The 18480-nt window shown below is 39.7% G+C and overlaps 1 protein-coding gene across 1 annotated transcript in view; it reads left to right on the plus strand.

Annotated features, from left to right (window-relative positions):
- Positions 1-18480, plus strand: part of cacna1c (calcium channel, voltage-dependent, L type, alpha 1C subunit) — a 531481-nt gene that overhangs the window by 302362 nt on the left and 210639 nt on the right. The window contains exons 6-7 of the mRNA XM_034163903.1: positions 13793-13932; positions 16228-16380. Coding sequence (XP_034019794.1) covers positions 13793-13932; positions 16228-16380 — 293 coding nt within the window. The remainder of the gene's footprint in view (positions 1-13792; positions 13933-16227; positions 16381-18480) is intronic.

Below are 18480 nucleotides of genomic sequence, written 5' to 3' on the forward strand. Positions count from 1 at the left end.
AATCTGTTGCGCACAGTCTAAAGTACATGGGACAAGTGCATGTGAGGAATGTCTAGCTCCATTTTAACTTTAATGCACATTTTAATGTAGTGCCGCCTGAGGGATCGAAGGTCACGGGCATTCAGTGTTGGTTTTTGGCCTTGCCGCTTACGTGTCGAAAGTTCTCCAGATTCTTTGAATCTTCTGATTATATTATGGACTGTAGATGATGGAATCCTTAAATTCCTTGCAATTGAATGTTGAGAAACATTGTTCTTAAATTTTTGGACTATTTTTTCACGCAGTTGTTCATAAAGCGGTGATCCTCACCCCATCTTTGCTTGTGAACAGCTGAGCCTTTTGGGGATGCTCCTTTTATACCCAATCATGACACTCACCTGTTTCCAATTAACATGTTCACCTGTGGAATGTTCCAAACAGGTGTTCTTTGAGCATTCATCAACTTTCCCGGTCTTTTGTTGCCACTGTCCCAGCTTTTTTGCACCGTGTTGCAGGCATCCATTTCAAAATGAGCAAATATTTGCACAAAAACAGTAAAGTTTATCAGTTTGAACATTAAATATCTTGTCTTTGTGGTGTATTCAATTGAATATAGGTTGAAGAGGATTTGCAAATCATTGTATTCTGTTTTATTTACATTTTGCACAGCTTCTCAACTTCGACAGGGGTGGTGGCCAAGTGGTTAATGCGCTTGGTTTCAGTGCAGAAGGTTCCGGGTTCAAATCCCACCCCTGCCACATTTCTCCATGTAATGTGGAGTTGCGTCAGGAAGGGCATCCGGCGTAAAAACCTGTGCTAGTTCAACATGCAGATCCACCTTGGATTTGCTGTGGCGACCCCGAGTTCAAAAACAAGGAAGCAGCCGAAGGGACCTACTTACAGCTTCCCAACTTCATTGGAATTGGGGTTGTAATATTGACCATGCTCTCATGCATCTGCCCACCCCGTTTGGACATATTTACACATGGAATCCCTTGGGCATTCCAGCATGTGAGTTCAGTATTTTAGTAGTACAGGCAGCCTTTTTTTTTCCAAGAAATTCTCCCTCAATATTTGCGCAGTATAAAGTGTCTTTGAAACTCCTCAGTAATGGTGATTTCATACCAGACAGCTGTGTTGCTGAAGGCAAAACGTCATGGGAAGAAAATTGTTTAATGTGACCCGCATGGCAGCGGATTGTTAAGTCTGTTTCGAGCCTGAATCAGGCGTGGTAATTTGTAGCCCCTGGGCCACTTTTGACCCAGTCTCATTTTGTTTGGTTCTGACATGGTGCCTGGAGTTAAACTGTTTACTGGTTTAATCCAGGTGATGTCAGTGATGACTGTCAAGTCAAGTCAACTTTATTTGTCAGTTCTCAATGCATACACGGATGCATTGAGAATTGAAATTCCATTACTCTCAGTCTCCCAGACAATACAGAGTTAAAAAAAAAAAAATCTGACAATAAATATATACGCCATGCTTACACTCAAATACAGTGTATTCCCTCACATTTTTGTGGAACACGCAATTTGAGGGGGTTTTTTTCAAGCCAGAATAAAATTCTCAGAGAAATACTGAATATAACACAGATCATTCCAATTTGTAGATTGTCAAAGGAATCAATTTGGGGACGTCTGTCTAAACAATTTGGAAGCAATTTGGGGACGTCTGTGTTTTTGAAGTTAGAGGATCATCGCGCATGGTCTGCACGCACAGAGATGTGTTACAGCATTTTACTCACGCACGTGAGTGCACGAGTGTCTGCTCGTCTTTGTGCATGTGACTGCAACTGCCAGCTTGCCCCCGGTTCTGTATGTGTGTGTGTGTGTGTGTGTGTGTGTGTGTGTGTCTATAGATGAGACGTGACAGAGTTCACTCCCTCTGGAATGTTCACCATATGGGTGAAAGAGCTTGTGCTGTGTGTTGAGCATCCTTGGAGGCACACACACACACACATACATGCACACGTGCGCTCATGCGTGCATGTACAGACAGGTACTGGAGCCGGCGCTCTCGCTGACACAGAAGTAAGACTGTGTTAGTGCAGGCTTGGTGAGCGAACACCAGTGCACGTGTTCATCACTTCCTTCATCACTTCATTGTGTCATTTCTCTCATCTTTGTGCTTGTTTTAATCCTGTGTCATCACTTTTTTCTCCACCCCATTCTACTCGATAACTCAAGTCCAAATGATGGTGGAACAAATTGAAACCTGCAGACAAAACAACACATTTAAAGTTGAATTCTGTGTTTTGCGGCGGTATTGTAGGTTTTTTGTGGGGGCTGTGTGCAAAAAATGCAAAAATGGATTGAAGGCTGTTAATGAATGCTGATAATCTTTTGATGCATCAAGTTTCTGGTTAAAGAACCCGGCTGGGACTGGCACTCGGAACTCCCCTCCTGCTTACCCAGCAGTCAATGTGGTACCCCACTGATTTCAAATTAGGGGGTATGACGGTGGTGAGAACAGGACAGTGTGTGCTTCTCTAATGACGGGGTTCATTCCATGAGCTTCCCCGAGTATCACTGTAACTCATCCACCACAAGGCTCTAGAACTGTTTTTAAAGAATTTTTCAACATTTTGGCTTCTGTCACAAGGTGTGACTTTTCAAATCACTTTGAAAACATGGGTACAGCTTTGTTTTCTTTAAAAAAAATCATATTTTAAGTTAGTATCTCAACATTTTAAATTTTAACTCATAATTATGACTCAAGAACAGCGTTGCCACAATTACTTTAAACAGTTACTTTATACAGTTACTTAAAAGCTGAATGCAGCTGCTGAATGTAACTAAGGTAACTAGTAATCTAACTTGGTTGTGCTTAAAGTAGACCCTTATGAATGCAGTAAAGTAAATCTGTAAGCCCAAATTTGTAATTCAGCGGAGAAATCTTCATTTAAAAATGACAAATTTGCAGCTAAAATTTAGCCCTCCGTGAAAACAGTTTGTACATCCGGATCATTTCCATGACGTCGGGGAGAAGATGACGCGCCTTCAGTCCGATCCCGCATTAAAATAGATTTTATCTGTTAGTAATGTTACTGTTATACACATCCTGGTTTCAACATCCAAATGTAAGCTGCAATGAATGCGAGATACAGCTCTGCATGCTCAGATCAGCGGCGACATCGACAGCAGGCGCCGTTCTTCCCCGACGCCTCGCTCTCACTGCCACCGTCCGATGTGCTTACCAAGTGTATGTGCTCGTTAAATTCCGCCGCGGGCCACTCACACCCCTGTGTCTCCTGTGCAGCCGCAAACACGGCTCTGTCTACTGAATGGAGGTGCAGCCAACTTGGCACAAGTCCAGAGACTACGCTCGCCGTTTTTGATGCGGAGCGCCCGGTGACACCTGTTGCTCGCAAGGACAGACTTCTTGCGGCAAAATCCGCAGCGCCGCACATCTCGGTAATCGGAGCCGCAGAGCTCCATGGCCGCTGAGAGAGGTTTATATCTTTTTAATGACCTGAATTCTTTGCGGGTCTCGTCTCCGTACCCCGCGACGGTAACAGCGGAGGCAAAAGACAGTAGATTTTCAATGCAACACCACTCAATCAAACAGGCATATGAAAAAGTCCCCAAAATTAATTTTCAAGCACAAATAAAAGAAATGTGTACTCACCAAGCATACCACAAGACAATATGAAGTTTTAAAAAAGTAGATCCTTCCGTATAAGACAATAAAAAGGTGCACATGCAAACTGACGTAAATCCACAAATTACAGTTGGTGCCTGCAATGCATGGAGCAGCTCTCATTTCTAGAAATCTGGCCAATTTTCTTAAATCCTCCAAACCGTGACTATCCAGGGTTGGGACCAGGAAGCAGAGTTGTAGTCTTACACACCTCTCTGCAGCTTCTCTCCCCCTGCCATCCCCTCATTACCCCATCCCCGTAGAGACGGTGCCTGCTCCCAGACCACCAATAACCAGCAAAAATCTATTTAAGCATAAAATTCAAAAAGAAAAAATAATATAGCACCTTCAACTGCACCACAGACTAAAACAGTTAAATGTGGTCTATTAAACATTAGGTCTCTCTCTTCTAAGTCCCTGTTGGTAAATGATATAATAATTGATCAACATATTGATTTATTCTGCCTTACAGAAACCTGGTTACAGCAGGATGAATATGTTAGTTTAAATGAGTCAACACCCCCGAGTCACACTAACTGTCAGAATGCTCGTAGCACGGGCCGGGGCGGAGGATTAGCAGCAATCTTCCATTCCAGCTTATTAATTAATCAAAAACCCAGACAGAGCTTTAATTCATTTGAAAGCTTGACTCTTAGTCTTGTCCATCCAAATTGGAAGTCCCAAAAACCAGTTATATTTGTTATTATCTATCGTCCACCTGGTCGTTACTGTGAGTTTCTCTGTGAATTTTCAGACCTTTTGTCTGACTTAGTGCTTAGCTCAGATAAGATAATTATAGTGGGCGATTTTAACATCCACACAGATGCTGAGAATGACAGCCTCAACACTGCATTTAATCTATTATTAGACTCTATTGGCTTTGCTCAAAAAGTAAATGAGTCCACCCACCACTTTAATCATATCTTAGATCTTGTTCTGACTTATGGTATGGAAATAGAAGACTTAACAGTATTCCCTGAAAACTCCCTTCTGTCTGATCATTTCTTAATAACATTTACATTTACTCTGATGGACTACCCAGCAGTGGGGAATAAGTTTCATTACACTAGAAGTCTTTCAGAAAGCGCTGTAACTAGGTTTAAGGATATGATTCCTTCTTTATGTTCTCTAATGCCATATACCAACACAGTGCAGAGTAGCTACCTAAACTCTGTAAGTGAGATAGAGTATCTCGTCAATAGTTTTACATCCTCATTGAAGACAACTTTGGATGCTGTAGCTCCTCTAAAAAAGAGAGCTTTAAATCAGAAGTGCCTGACTCCGTGGTATAACTCACAAACTCGTAGCTTAAAGCAGATAACCCGTAAGTTGGAGAGGAAATGGCGTCTCACTAATTTAGATCTTCACTTAGCCTGGAAAAAGAGTCTGTTGCTCTATAAAAAAGCCCTCCGTAAAGCTAGGACATCTTTCTACTCATCACTAATTGAAGAAAATAAGAACAACCCCAGGTTTCTTTTCAGCACTGTAGCCAGGCTGACAAAGAGTCAGAGCTCTATTGAGCTGAGTATTCCATTAACTTTAACTAGTAATGACTTCATGCTGCTTTCAGTGATGCCGGTATTTGGTTAGACTCTTTCTCTCCGATTGTTCTGTCTGAGTTATTTTCATTAGTTACTTCATCCAAACCATCAACATGTTTATTAGACCCCATTCCTACCAGGCTGCTCAAGGAAGCCCTACCATTATTTAATGCTTCGATCTTAAATATGATCAATCAATCTTTGTTAGTTGGCTATGTACCACAGGCTTTTAAGGTGGCAGTAATTAAACCATTACTTAAAAAGCCATCACTTGACCCAGCTATCTTAGCTAATTATAGGCCAATCTCCAACCTTCCTTTTCTCTCAAAAATTCTTGAAAGGGTAGTTGTAAAACAGCTAACTGATCATCTGCAGAGGAATGGTCTATTTGAAGAGTTTCAGTCAGGTTTTAGAATTCATCATAGTACAGAAACAGCATTAGTGAAGGTTACAAATGATCTTCTTATGGCCTCAGACAGTGGACTCATCTCTGTGCTTGTTCTGTTAGACCTCAGTGCTGCTTTTGATACAGTTGACCATAAAATTTTATTACAGAGATTAGAGCATGCCATAGGTATTAAAGGCACTGCGCTGCGGTGGTTTGAATCATATTTGTCTAATAGATTACAATTTGTTCATGTAAATGGGGAATCTTCTTCACAGACTAAAGTTAATTATGGAGTTCCACAAGGTTCTGTGCTAGGACCAATTTTATTCACTTTATACATGCTTCCCTTAGGCAGTATTATTAGACGGTATTGCTTAAATTTTCATTGTTACGCAGATGATACCCAGCTTTATCTATCCATGAAGCCAGAGGACACACACCAATTAGCTAAACTGCAGGATTGTCTTACAGACATAAAGACATGGATGACCTCTAATTTCCTGCTTTTAAACTCAGATAAAACTGAAGTTATTGTACTTGGCCCCACAAATCTTAGAAACATGGTGTTTAACCAGATCCTTACTCTGGATGGCATTACCCTGACCTCTAGTAATACTGTGAGAAATCTTGGAGTCATTTTTGATCAGGATATGTCATTCAAAGCGCATATTAAACAAATATGTAGGACTGCTTTTTTGCATTTACGCAATATCTCTAAAATCAGAAAGGTTTTGTCTCAGAGTGATGCTGAAAACTAATTCATGCATTTATTTCCTCTAGGCTGGACTATTGTAATTCATTATTATCAGGTTGTCCTAAAAGTTCCCTAAAAAGCCTTCAGTTAATTCAAAATGCTGCAGCTAGAGTACTGACGGGGACTAGAAGGAGAGAGCATATCTCACCCATATTGGCCTCTCTTCATTGGCTTCCTGTTAATTCTAGAATAGAATTTAAAATTCTTCTTCTTACTTATAAGGTTTTGAATAATCAGGTCCCATCTTATCTTAGGGACCTCGTAGTACCATATCACCCCAATAGAGCGCTTCGCTCTCAGACTGCAGGCTTACTTGTAGTTCCTAGGGTTTGTAAGAGTAGAATGGGAGGCAGAGCCTTCAGCTTTCAGGCTCCTCTCCTGTGGAACCAGCTCCCAATTCAGATCAGGGAGACAGACACCCTCTCTACTTTTAAGATTAGGCTTAAAACTTTCCTTTTTGCTAAAGCTTATAGTTAGGGCTGGATCAGGTGACCCTGAACCATCCCTTAGTTATGCTGGTATAGACGTAGACTGCTGGGGGATTCCCATGATGCACTGTTTCTTTCTCTTTTTGCTCTGTATGCACCACTCTGCATTTAATCATTAGTGATCGATCTCTGCTCCCCTCCACAGCATGTCTTTTTCCTGGTTCTCTCCCTCAGCCCCAACCAGTCCCAGCAGAAGACTGCCCCTCCCTGAGCCTGGTTCTGCTGGAGGTTTCTTCCTGTTAAAAGGGAGTTTTTCCTTCCCACTGTAGCCAAGTGCTTGCTCACAGGGGGTCCTTTTGACCGTTGGGGTTTTACATAATTATTGTATGGCCTTGCCTTGCAATATAAAGCGCCTTGGGGCAACTGTTTGTTATGATTTGGCGCTATATAAAAAAATCGATTGATTGATTGAATGCATGCTGGGATACGGTCTTCTCCCTGACGTCTCGACAGCGTCCCGGATCTGCTGACAGTTTTGCGGAGGGCTAAATTTTAGCTGTAGATTTCTCATTTTTAAATGAAGATTTCTCCGTTGAATGACAGATCTGGGCTTGCAGATTTACTTTACTACATTCAGAAGGATCTTATGTGTAAATATAAGTCATTTTTTGGTCCAAAGATCTGACTGCATTTATTTCAATGCAGGTCTACTTTAAGATTGAGTAATGAGCGAAGTAACTAATCAACAAAGTAACTAATAGTTACTTTTCTGAGTACTCAATCTTAAAGTAGACCTGCATTGAAATAAATGCAGTCAGATCTTTGGATCAAAAAATGAAGTAACTAATCAACAAAGTAATTAATAGTTACTTTTCTGAGTACTCAATCTTAAGAATAACCAAGTTAGGTTACTAATTACTTTATTAGTTACATTCATCAGCCGCCGACAAGTTGACCGCAGCTGCTAATGAAGTAACAATATAAAGTAACTGTTTAATGTAATTGTATAAAGTAACGAATAAAGTAACTTTTCAAAGTAACTGTGGCAACACTGCTCAATAAATCAAATTTATCTCATAATTATTTAGAAAGGGGCTTTTTTTTCTCTTCTTTTTTATTTTAATCATAATTATAACTAAGTTGTATTTTTACTGATTATGTTGATCTTATGATTTTGGAAATCAAAATTTTGATTCTGCTTATGTCTCATAATTTTGACTTAGAAAGCCACATTTATGACAGTTTATGTTATAATTATGACTTGGGAAATCTAAATTTAGTTAGGGGTTTTTTCTCTCTCTTATGGTTTAGGAAGTCCAATTTTGACTGTTCATCTTATATGACTCAAGAAATATAAAGTTTTTTGTTTTGTTTAAATCTCATATTCATTAATTAGAAAGTGAAATTTCTGACTCTTTATTTCGGAATTATTAGTCACATTTTTTTGAATATTTATGTAATAATATGACGTGGGAAATCTAAATTTAGTTTTTCTCTCTCTCTCTCTCTCTTATGGTTTAGGAAGTCCAATTTTGACTGTTCATCTTATATGACTCAAGAAATGTAAAGTTTTTTGTTTTGTTTAAATCTCATATTTATGAATTAGAACGTGAGATTTCTGACTTTTTATTTTGGAATTATTAGTCACATTTTTTTGAATATTTATGTAATAATTATGACGTGGGAAATCTAAATTTAGTTGTTGTTTTTTTTGTTTTCCTCCCTGCCTCTCTTATGGTTTAGGAAGTCCAATTTTGACTGTTCATCTTATATGACTCAAGAAATGTAAAGTTTTTTGTTTTGTTTAAATCTCATATTTATGAATTAGAAAGTGAGATTTCTGACTTTTTTATTTCATAATTATTAGTCACATTTTTTGAATATTTATGTAATAATTATGATGAGGGAAACCTGAATGAAGTTGTTTTTGTGTTTGCTGTGTTCTACTTTGTTTTTATGTGATAATTGTGGTTTAGAAGGTACGGTTTTGACTGATTCCCCTGTTATTACTTGGGAAGTCAAAATTTTAATTTTATTTTGATCTCATAATCATGACTAAAACAGACAAGATTTAGACTTTTGCTTTAATTTTTTTATAATTTGGACTTTTCCGACATGATTTTTGTGGGTATTTTCTTAATTATTTGCACTAATATTAAAATATTCCAAAAGATGCCCACCTCATTTCAAGTGCTATGAATGTTCTCGCCATGTATTTCCTTTAGCTGTGGACGTGCACACGTTATTGTGCAGCGTTACACTCAAAGGCTCTAATTGTCAGTTGACACGGTAACACACGAGCACGCGCTGTTCAACACGCAGGCGGGTTGTTGATGTGTGTTTCATACTGTTTGAAGAGCCTATTTTCTCTGGAGTGACAAAGTGATAAAGAACAAGGGAGGGAGAGAAAGGGTGATGTGTTTTAAGAGCTCTTTTCAAGTGGCCATTTCATTTGTGCTAATTGATAATTCCCCGTGACTAACGCCTCACTGGCTGGCCTTTGAGCTGGAAAATGGCGTTGTGTGGTGATTTCTAATGAGTGAGGGAGTGTGAGGAGCACCGCTGGACACACACAGTCAAGCTTTTCTGTCAACAGCTTGGTGGATCAGTGGTTTGGTTTCTGACAGTAAGAACGTCCTGGGTTCAAACCCACCAATGGCCAGTCCCCTTTCATGTACAGTCTCCATGTTTTTCCCATGTCTGCGTACCTTTCCTCGTAGTATTGCAGTTTTCTCCCACCATCAAAGCGTGCATTTTAGCTTCTTTCTCCTAGTGCTTCTGGCGCTGGATCAAGAAGGACATCTGGTGTAAAATTTGTGCCAAATAAACTTACAAGAGCCACTGTGTTGATCTCAAGCAAAAGGGGAGCAGCCAAAAGTGATTCATTCCATTAATTCCAGGAACTTCTTATAGATCAAGTTGTACTCACGAAAAATTCCTAATAAAACCTGGGGAAAATAAGGCACAGAATTCATCTATGTCCCAAGTATTTATCAGCACATTGATATTATACAAAACGTGTCTTGACAATACGTTAGTACGATCACCTGCCAACCTTAGGTGAACTTGAAAGGACACAACTGTGTTACTCAAGTGGTTTGGAGGAAGGGTTCAATATTGGGCAGAACTGATCAAATGTAAAGACCACACAGGTAGCGAGGTCTGTATGTTCTCCTTTTATGTGCAAAGCTACAAGGTGCCACCTAAAGGCCCGGGCACACGGCGATCGCTGAACGAAGGAAAAAAGTCCCAAAGCCACAAATTGGTGAGAAAAAGTGGACGAATGACCTGGCACTTCTCCCGTTACCAAAAAGCTTGCAAGTGCAGAGCGCAGAAAAGACCGAAACAAAACCAAAACTAACAGAAGGAAAAACGAAGCGAACGGCGACCTTGACAAAATAAATGACACTTTTAGGTCCTTTTTCTCTCAACTATGTACCTCAGAATCCCTCGTAGATGATAAACAGCTAGCTGACTTTTTTGACAAGTTGGTTCTACCTAAAGTTTCTCCTGTGCATAACTTTAGACTAGATTCTCCTCTCACTCTCCAAGAAAATAGAGAAGCGATACAATCCATGAACAGTGGCAAATCCCCACGTCCAGATAGATACCCCATTGAATTTTACAAAAGGTTTTCAGATCAGTTAGCACCATTGCTACTTGAAATGTTCAATTATTCATTTAAACAAGGCACCCCTCCTACACTCATGCAAGCTTCCATTTCTTTAATTTTAAAAAAGGGAAAGGATCCACTGAAGTGCAGTTCTTATCGGCCAGTGTCACTCCTCCCTGTAGACGTCAAAATACTAACAAAGGTTCTTGCTCATTGACTGGAATTAGTCATGCCTCTGATAGTTTCAGATGACCAGACAGGATTCATAAGAGGAAGACATTCATACTCTAATATTAGAAGATTACTCAATGTCATTCTCTCCCAGTCTTCTTCAAACGTTCCAGAGGCCATCATTTCACTCGATGCAGAGAAGGCATTTGATCGGGTGGAGTGGACCTATCTTTTTTCTCCTTGAGACGTTGTGGATTTAATTCTGACTTTATTTCATGGGTCAGGTTACCCTATTCCTCCCCCGTTGCCTCCATGTGCACAAATAATCAGCGCTGCTCTCCATTCTCACTGTTTCGGGGAACACATCAGGGATGTCCGCTGTCCCCATTATTATTTGCATTGGCAGTTGAACCACTCTCTGTCACACTAAAGATGGAAAAGCATTTCGGGGGGACGGAAAGATTTGGCATTAAACATAAAGTGTCGCTATATGCAGATGATTTGCTCCTCTACGTGAGTGACCCACTGACAAGCATCCTACACATTCTAAAGTTATTAGACTCTTTTAGTCAGTTATCTGGATATAAATTAAACATTACAAAAAGTGAATACTTCCCAGTTAACCAATTAGCCTTTGACCTGCTGTCATCTGCTATACCCTGTACCTTTTAATATAGCTAAAAATTGATTTAAATACCTAGGCATTAATATTTGTCGATCCCTAAGAACAATGTGTGAACAAAATATCACCGCATTAACAACAACAGTCAAGTCTGATTTGCAACAATGGAATTACTTGCCATTATCCCTAGTGGGTAGGATGCAAATTATAAAAATGAATGTGTTGCCAAGATACTTGTATGTTGTTCAGTGCCTTCCCATCTTTCTACCAGAAGCTTTTTTTTCTACTTTAAATGACGTAATATCCTCATTCATCTGGGCCAGTAAAAGACCCAGGGCAAACCGTGCACTTCTATGCAGGGACAAACCAACTGGGGGGCTTAGACTTCCTAACCTAATCAGATGTTATTGGGCTGCCAGTGTGCACAAAATAATATCCTGGTTTCTTTCCCACCAACCCGGCTGGTGCCGTAGTGAGTCAACTTCCTGCTCTTCTTCACTACCGGCCCTGACCTGTAGCACTCTACCCTTTTCCCCATTGAGCTTTACCTCTAACCCTGTAGTAATTGAGACTTTGAAAATTTGGGCACAAATAAGACGTCACTTTGGACGGCTCACTCTCCCCTTAGCTTTTCCCCATTTGCAGTAACCACTTATTTATCCCCGCAAAAATAGACCTACAGTGTTTAAGACTAAACAGCAAGGGGCTTCGCAATTTGGGAGACTTGTACATTGATGGTGTATTTGAGAGTTTAACCAATTAACCTCCATATTTAATTTATGTAAGTCAGACTTTTTTGTTACTTTCAACTTCGAGACTTTGCAAAAAAGCACACCGCATCATTCCCTCATGCACCAACATCCACTGGGCTAGGCCTGGCTCTCAAGACTAAATCTTTTAAAAAGGGCCACATTACCTACCTTTACAATCTGTTCTCACCAACTGAGGACACCGATTTACTTAGGATTAAGACGAGCTTGGAATCAGAACTCCAGCTTGTTTTCTCTGAGGACCTCTGGGAGAGAGCTCTGGGGGCAGTTAACTCTTCATCCAGTTGTGCCAGACTGTCATTACTTCAGTTCAAAGTAATCCACCATCTACACTACAGTAAAGAAAAACTCTAAACTTTTTCCAGACAAATTTATTGATAAGTGTAATAGATGTCAACAGACTCCATGCAACCTTACACCCATGTTTTTGGCGTGCCCCAAGCTGTCTGATTTCTGGCAGCAGTTTTTTTAAAATCATTTCAGGGTTATTATACGTGAACCTAATTCCATCCCCACATATTGCAGTTTTTGGTAAACCTCCAGACAACCTCTGTATCACGACCGTTCAAAATAACATTATAGCATTTACCTCTCTCATTGCACGTATAAGAGAATTCTCTTGCTCTGGAAATCTTCCCAACCTCCTTTAATTAAAGTTTGGTTACATGAAGCTGGAGAAAATCAACTTCTCACTTAGAGGGTTATCAGAAAAGTTTTATACACACTGGAGACCTTTGCTTGCTTCGTTTGAGGGATTACCAGCTCGAGACGTCTCCCTGTGAACAGGTAAGACTGTTGTGGTGGTTATCTCCGAACTTGTTCATCTGGGTCCGTCCCCCGGCAGCAGACACCCTCCTCCAGAATGGAGCAAATTTTGCGGTCTCAAACACAATATCATACTGATTTACTACAGAGTGAGCAGCTACAGTAATAATAGTTAAATAAGTGAACTCTAATTTCAGCAGCTTAATTTAATGGAGTTTATGTTTTATCTTTATTTCTATATTCTACTTCAGTTGGATTTGTCTGAGTTATGGTTTTGACTTATGGTTGTCACTTGTTTTAGATTCAATTTTCATTTAATTTTTGAATTATTTATACAGAATAGAGGATCAGGGCATTATGGGTAGTTATGAGGTTCTGTTTGGTTCTTGTTATAAAAAATATAACAAAACTGTATTTTTGTACCTTAAGTCTGTGACCTGCATTTGAAAGTAAAAATTATATTAAAAAAAGATTACACACGTTAACATATTTTAATGACTCCACCCATCACGTCTCAAATGCACAGCGTTCTACTGAGTCAACTGCCGAATCATTAAAGTCAAGTGCCTTATTATTTTCTTTTCAGTGAAACACAGAGGCCAATGGATCAAACACTTTCTATTGTTGCATCGAAGAGCGAAGTAATTATGCTTCTTCGTGCTTTATTTCATCCAATTAAATAACACAAGTGATTTTGAAAGATGTTTTCCTCATTCCCTTATCGTTCAAAAATGTTGGTCCTAACTTGGATTTGAACTCTGAATACACGGTGTTGTTGTTGTTCAGATTAACACAATGTGATTTTGAGTTATCGATGAAAACAGAAGCAATTTTGTCAGTTCATCTGTTGATTAGTTTTCAGTTTCATCTGTAAAGTGTCAGAAAGTCCAGCAAAATGTTGATACCTTTTCCCAAAAAGGCAGCATTACAAATTGAAGTTGCTCATTGTGTTTGTGTGAAAGGTTGAAACGCTCTGTTTCTAAATCTATAAAACAGAGAGAAACGATGAATCTTCAAATCTGCTGACAAAACTCTTTTTATAGTGTTTCTTGTCGTCTGTGGTGAAATGAGCTTTTGCTCTGGTGATGAGGGTGACTGAAGTTGATGCTTTGTGTCTGGCAGGTTGTTCAGTGCGATCCTGGAACAGGCCACCAAGGTGGACGGGGCCACTCCTATCGGCGGGAAAGCAGCGGGCTTCGATGTCAAGGCTCTGAGGGCATTCAGAGTCCTCAGACCCCTCAGACTGGTCTCTGGAGTACCCAGTAAGTACTGGCAGCCCAAAACCAGAGATATATATATATATACACACACACACACACACACACACACACACACACACACACACACACACACACACACACACACACACACATATATATAAGACATAAAAAGAAGTGGTATCTTGTAATTCAAAATGCCCAGCTCTCCACAATTTCTCTTATACTCACTCGACTGTTAAGCCACTGAAAGCCGAGATAGGCATGTCCCAACTTGTCCTCTGACACTCCAAAACGGAGGCGTTCTTTGTCTCGCTCCATCAGCGGCTCCATCATGAGGCACGAAGCCTCCGCGGGTCTTTTCATGATAAAATTTCTTGTTAAAAGTGAAATCTGCCGGAAAATGGCTGATGTCCAGCTCTTGTGATGACCAGAGAAATTGCACACGATGGTCCCGGATCCACACAGCCATCGGTTTAGAAATGAAATGGTCGTTTCTGCCTGTCAATCGTGGCTCGGAGCCCGGCGCGCCGTGCACCATTGTGGGCCGTCCTTAAAGCTGTAGTAACACTCCTTAATCTCTGTGAAGCCCATAAAATTTTCACCGAAAGCCATCTGAATTTTCCGAATGGTTTCCAGCTGCCTGTCTCTAACACTTTCTGAAAAAATTCTGATGGAACAAAGCCCAAATCATTCCACCATTTCCTCGCAATGAAAAAACGACGAGAGGGGTGGACCAGCGCTCACTCAAAGCCTGCCCACAGGCGAATGACGCAACCGACAGGCGTGAAAAAACTCACACATGCGCACGAAGGTTCAAGCTTGGCTGTTGTAAAAACATATGAATCAAATCCATATATTTTTTGCATAAAATAAAAAGGTCGGATACTTTTCTAACAGACCTCGTATACACGGAGTAAACCATAGCAGGATAAATTTTGGGTCATTTGGTTCCAAAAACCCATATGGACGGAGCATTTGAAAATTTCAAGTAACGTGTGTGTTGTATATGTGCTGTTGATGTAGAAAACCACTCTGTTGCTTATAATTAGTTAATTGTGGCCATGTCATTCACCCCTCCCTAATATTGGTGTTTAAGGTATTTGTGGACATGCCGTATCTTTAATTATGAAAATAAGTCAAAAGGGTATCCTGAAAAAGATGCTGGGGTGCGGCACTGTCAGAAAAGTTATGACCATCTGTGACTACGGCTGGAGGAAGAGAGAGACAGATGCCTTACTTCAATTGAAGTCTTTATTAATACAGCTGGAGTGAACAGTGATAACACTACTTCGTTCACTGACAGTTTTCAGGATAATATACAGGCTGCAGATCACATGGACGGGGTTACCTAGCAACAGTTTCCCCAGTCATAACGCTCCACATCTTCTCAACTACAGTTACTAAATTATCTACCCAATGTCAATCCTTGAGGCCTCGACTCTTCTGAGGTAATAAGTTTACATTCTCACACAAAGCTTTAGTAATAAACAGTCTTGTTAAAATGCAAGCATGAAACACAATATTCAAAGAACTTATAATCACACAAAAATAAAAGAAGCACACATTTCTGACTTTTCTCATAACTCATAATGATAAAAAAAAACATATATTTCTCACACACACTTTTTTCTAGGTTTCCACATATGTTCCATTCGTTTTTAGAGGAATTGGTGGATCTCAGAAAAACTGCTACCTGGACACAAGGCTGTTTTCTATGTGTTATATCAGGTAAAACTGTACAAAGCTTATCATTGAAAATAACAAATTTGATCGTAATCCCAGTTCAAGAGCGTTTAATCACCCAGCGCACCTCACAAGCAAGTAACAACACGGATAAAAGCAATGGGTTCCGTCCAGCTAAGATACAGTAACAACTGTAGGGAGGAATATGATGTGCTATGCCCACCTACCAAGCTAGCATCTGAATGATGATGCACACTGGATGGGCAAATATAGGATGAAATATGTAATGGAACTGGAACATACAGCCCAAATTATGGAATGTACAGAACATGTACTTATAGATTTCATAGGTACTACAAATTAGTGAGGGATAATACAAAACAATACTCCAGAATGTTTCAAAACATTGTTGGCACCAAAAGGAAGACATCACAACCCGTGCTAAATGAGGCCTTATTAAATCAACAACTCATTCAAAGCATTTCCAAACATCACATTTTATTGGTCTGAAAGATAATAAATCACAAGTGAATGATTTTCTTATTTAAAGTCAGCATCTGTTCATGCACGACTCATGTTTTTATAGTTTATCAGTGCACGCTTATGCATAGATATTCTCACCATCATCTGTGTGTGTGTGTGTGTGTGTTGCAGGTTTACAAGTAGTTTTGAACTCCATAATCAAAGCCATGGTTCCTCTGCTCCATATTGCCCTGCTGGTCCTCTTCGTCATCATCATCTATGCCATCATTGGCCTGGAGCTCTTCATGGGCAAAATGCACAAAACCTGCTTTTTCTCCAAGGATGGCTACACAGGTATTCACAACCATACACAAATACATGCACAACCAAACCCAGGTGTGCACAATTGTATGATCACAGCTTTAGTGATGGATACTGGAGGTTATGGAAACACAATCATTTTGACCTGCAGAACCAACATTAGCAATCGATCAACAGTGTCACCTTGTTGCCCTCCTTATGGTCGGTAATGAGGCTGAATCATGCGCCTATAAATCTTTGACTGCAATAAGACATCAACGATGTGCGCGAAAACAAGACAGAAAGTGGCACACGTACTTTAAAAACTGTTTAAGTGATCACCCCATTAAATATTAAGGCCATCATTTATGTTTCCGAGTATAAGCAATTTGAGCAATAATTGAAACAGCAGCCGCCATAAATGATTGAAACAGTTTTCAGCGAAAGCCTCCAGGTACAAATGGACTTGAGTGTTGTTGTGGTGATGTTATAGGTCTCCAGAGAGGCTGAGTGAGTACTGGCGGAACACTTTCTGTTATCCAATACGTCACCATGCAGCACTTGTTCTATACAGTCAATACAAGGCCAGCTTGTTGCTCACAAAGAAGTGGAAACCTCCGGAGCTGGAAATGAAATGAAAATTACACCAATGCGGAAGTGCCAAAATTTTGTAGTTCCTTGAACGACTTCTCCAAAAGTGAGTCACTCCCTTTACAAGTCCATGTTAAAAACTTTATTTGAGAAATAAACATGTTTTCAGCCTGGTACAAAACCAGTTTTGTTCTCTATAACTAGTTTTCTCATTCATGATTATTGTACGAGGGGAATTTTTTAGCTATTTTAAGTAGGCCTGGGCGATTTGGCCTAAAAATGAAATCGATTTTTTCAGAAAAAAATTTGACTTTCGATTTTTTCGGAAAAAATTTGACTTTCGATTTTTTCCGATCCCCACCCCTACTTTTTTAAAAGAAAACATTTAGTACAAATGACAGAGATAACTCAAAACAAGTTTTGCGTTTATTTTATCAAAAACGGGCCATATTAAAATACAAAATGGGGACTACTAATCATGAAATGGGGGTAAAATGTAACAAAATGGAGCAGAGTGAACCAGACTGACTCCAAATAATTACTTTTATTTAATTGTTTAGCTTTTGTTTTTTGTGAGATGTGCTCAGTCCATGTAGTAGGGGCAGGCGCGCCATCTGCCGTTAAAGAAATGAAACTTCAATTAATGGGTCAGTCTGCTCCATTTCGTTAAGTTTTACACCATTTTGTCATTGTCAGTCCCCCTTTCATCCTATTTAGCAAAAAAAAAAAAAACTTAATTGAATCATATTTGGAGTCAATTTGCTACGTTTAACCACCGTTTCGTTATTATCAGTCCCCATTTCGCTCCATTTCACTTAAAAATAATTAAATAAAAGTAAATAATTTAATCATATTTTGAGTCAGTCTCTCTATTTCGTTACGTTTTACCCCTTTTCGTTATTATCAGTCCCCATTTCACTCCATTTCGCTTAAAAATAATTCAATAAAAGTAATTAATTGAATCATATTTGGAGTCAGTCTGGGTCAGTCTGCCCCATTTCATTACTTTTTACGCCCATTTCGTGATTATTTGGCTCTATTTTGCATTTTCCATTTCGTATTTTAGTATAGCCACACTTGGACAAATAATCGCACCAGAGTAAGATGCTTTTTAGCGGGAGTTTGCACTCTTGTTTCCCTCGTAAAGTGTGGCGTTTCTCCACACAGCTGGATGCCTCTGTTTTACATGCTGGAATAAGTTTATTGTGCGGCTGCGTTTTGTTGCAATGGGCTTTAGACAAACTTTGCAGCGTGCAGTCACTTGTTCCACGTCTGTCACAGTAATCCCAAACCACTGACGAAACTCACTCTCCATTAGCAGTTAGCCATGTTTGTTATTGTGTGAAGGAACGGGACAGGGAGGGGGGAGCTACAGAAGGTCCTGGGGACAAAAAGAAAAAGATGCGCCGCAACAAGAGGAGAAAAAAACTCTAATTTTTTATTTTTTAAACCATCCGCAACAAATAACTTGAATTAACGATAAAATTGATATATCACCCAGGCCTAATTTTAAGCCATAAAGTGCAAATAATTACAGGTGTGGGCCCTTTGAGT

The sequence above is a fragment of the Thalassophryne amazonica genome, chromosome 22, assembly GCF_902500255.1.
Source record: "Thalassophryne amazonica chromosome 22, fThaAma1.1, whole genome shotgun sequence".
In the NCBI taxonomy this organism is placed as follows: Eukaryota; Metazoa; Chordata; class Actinopteri; order Batrachoidiformes; family Batrachoididae; genus Thalassophryne; species Thalassophryne amazonica.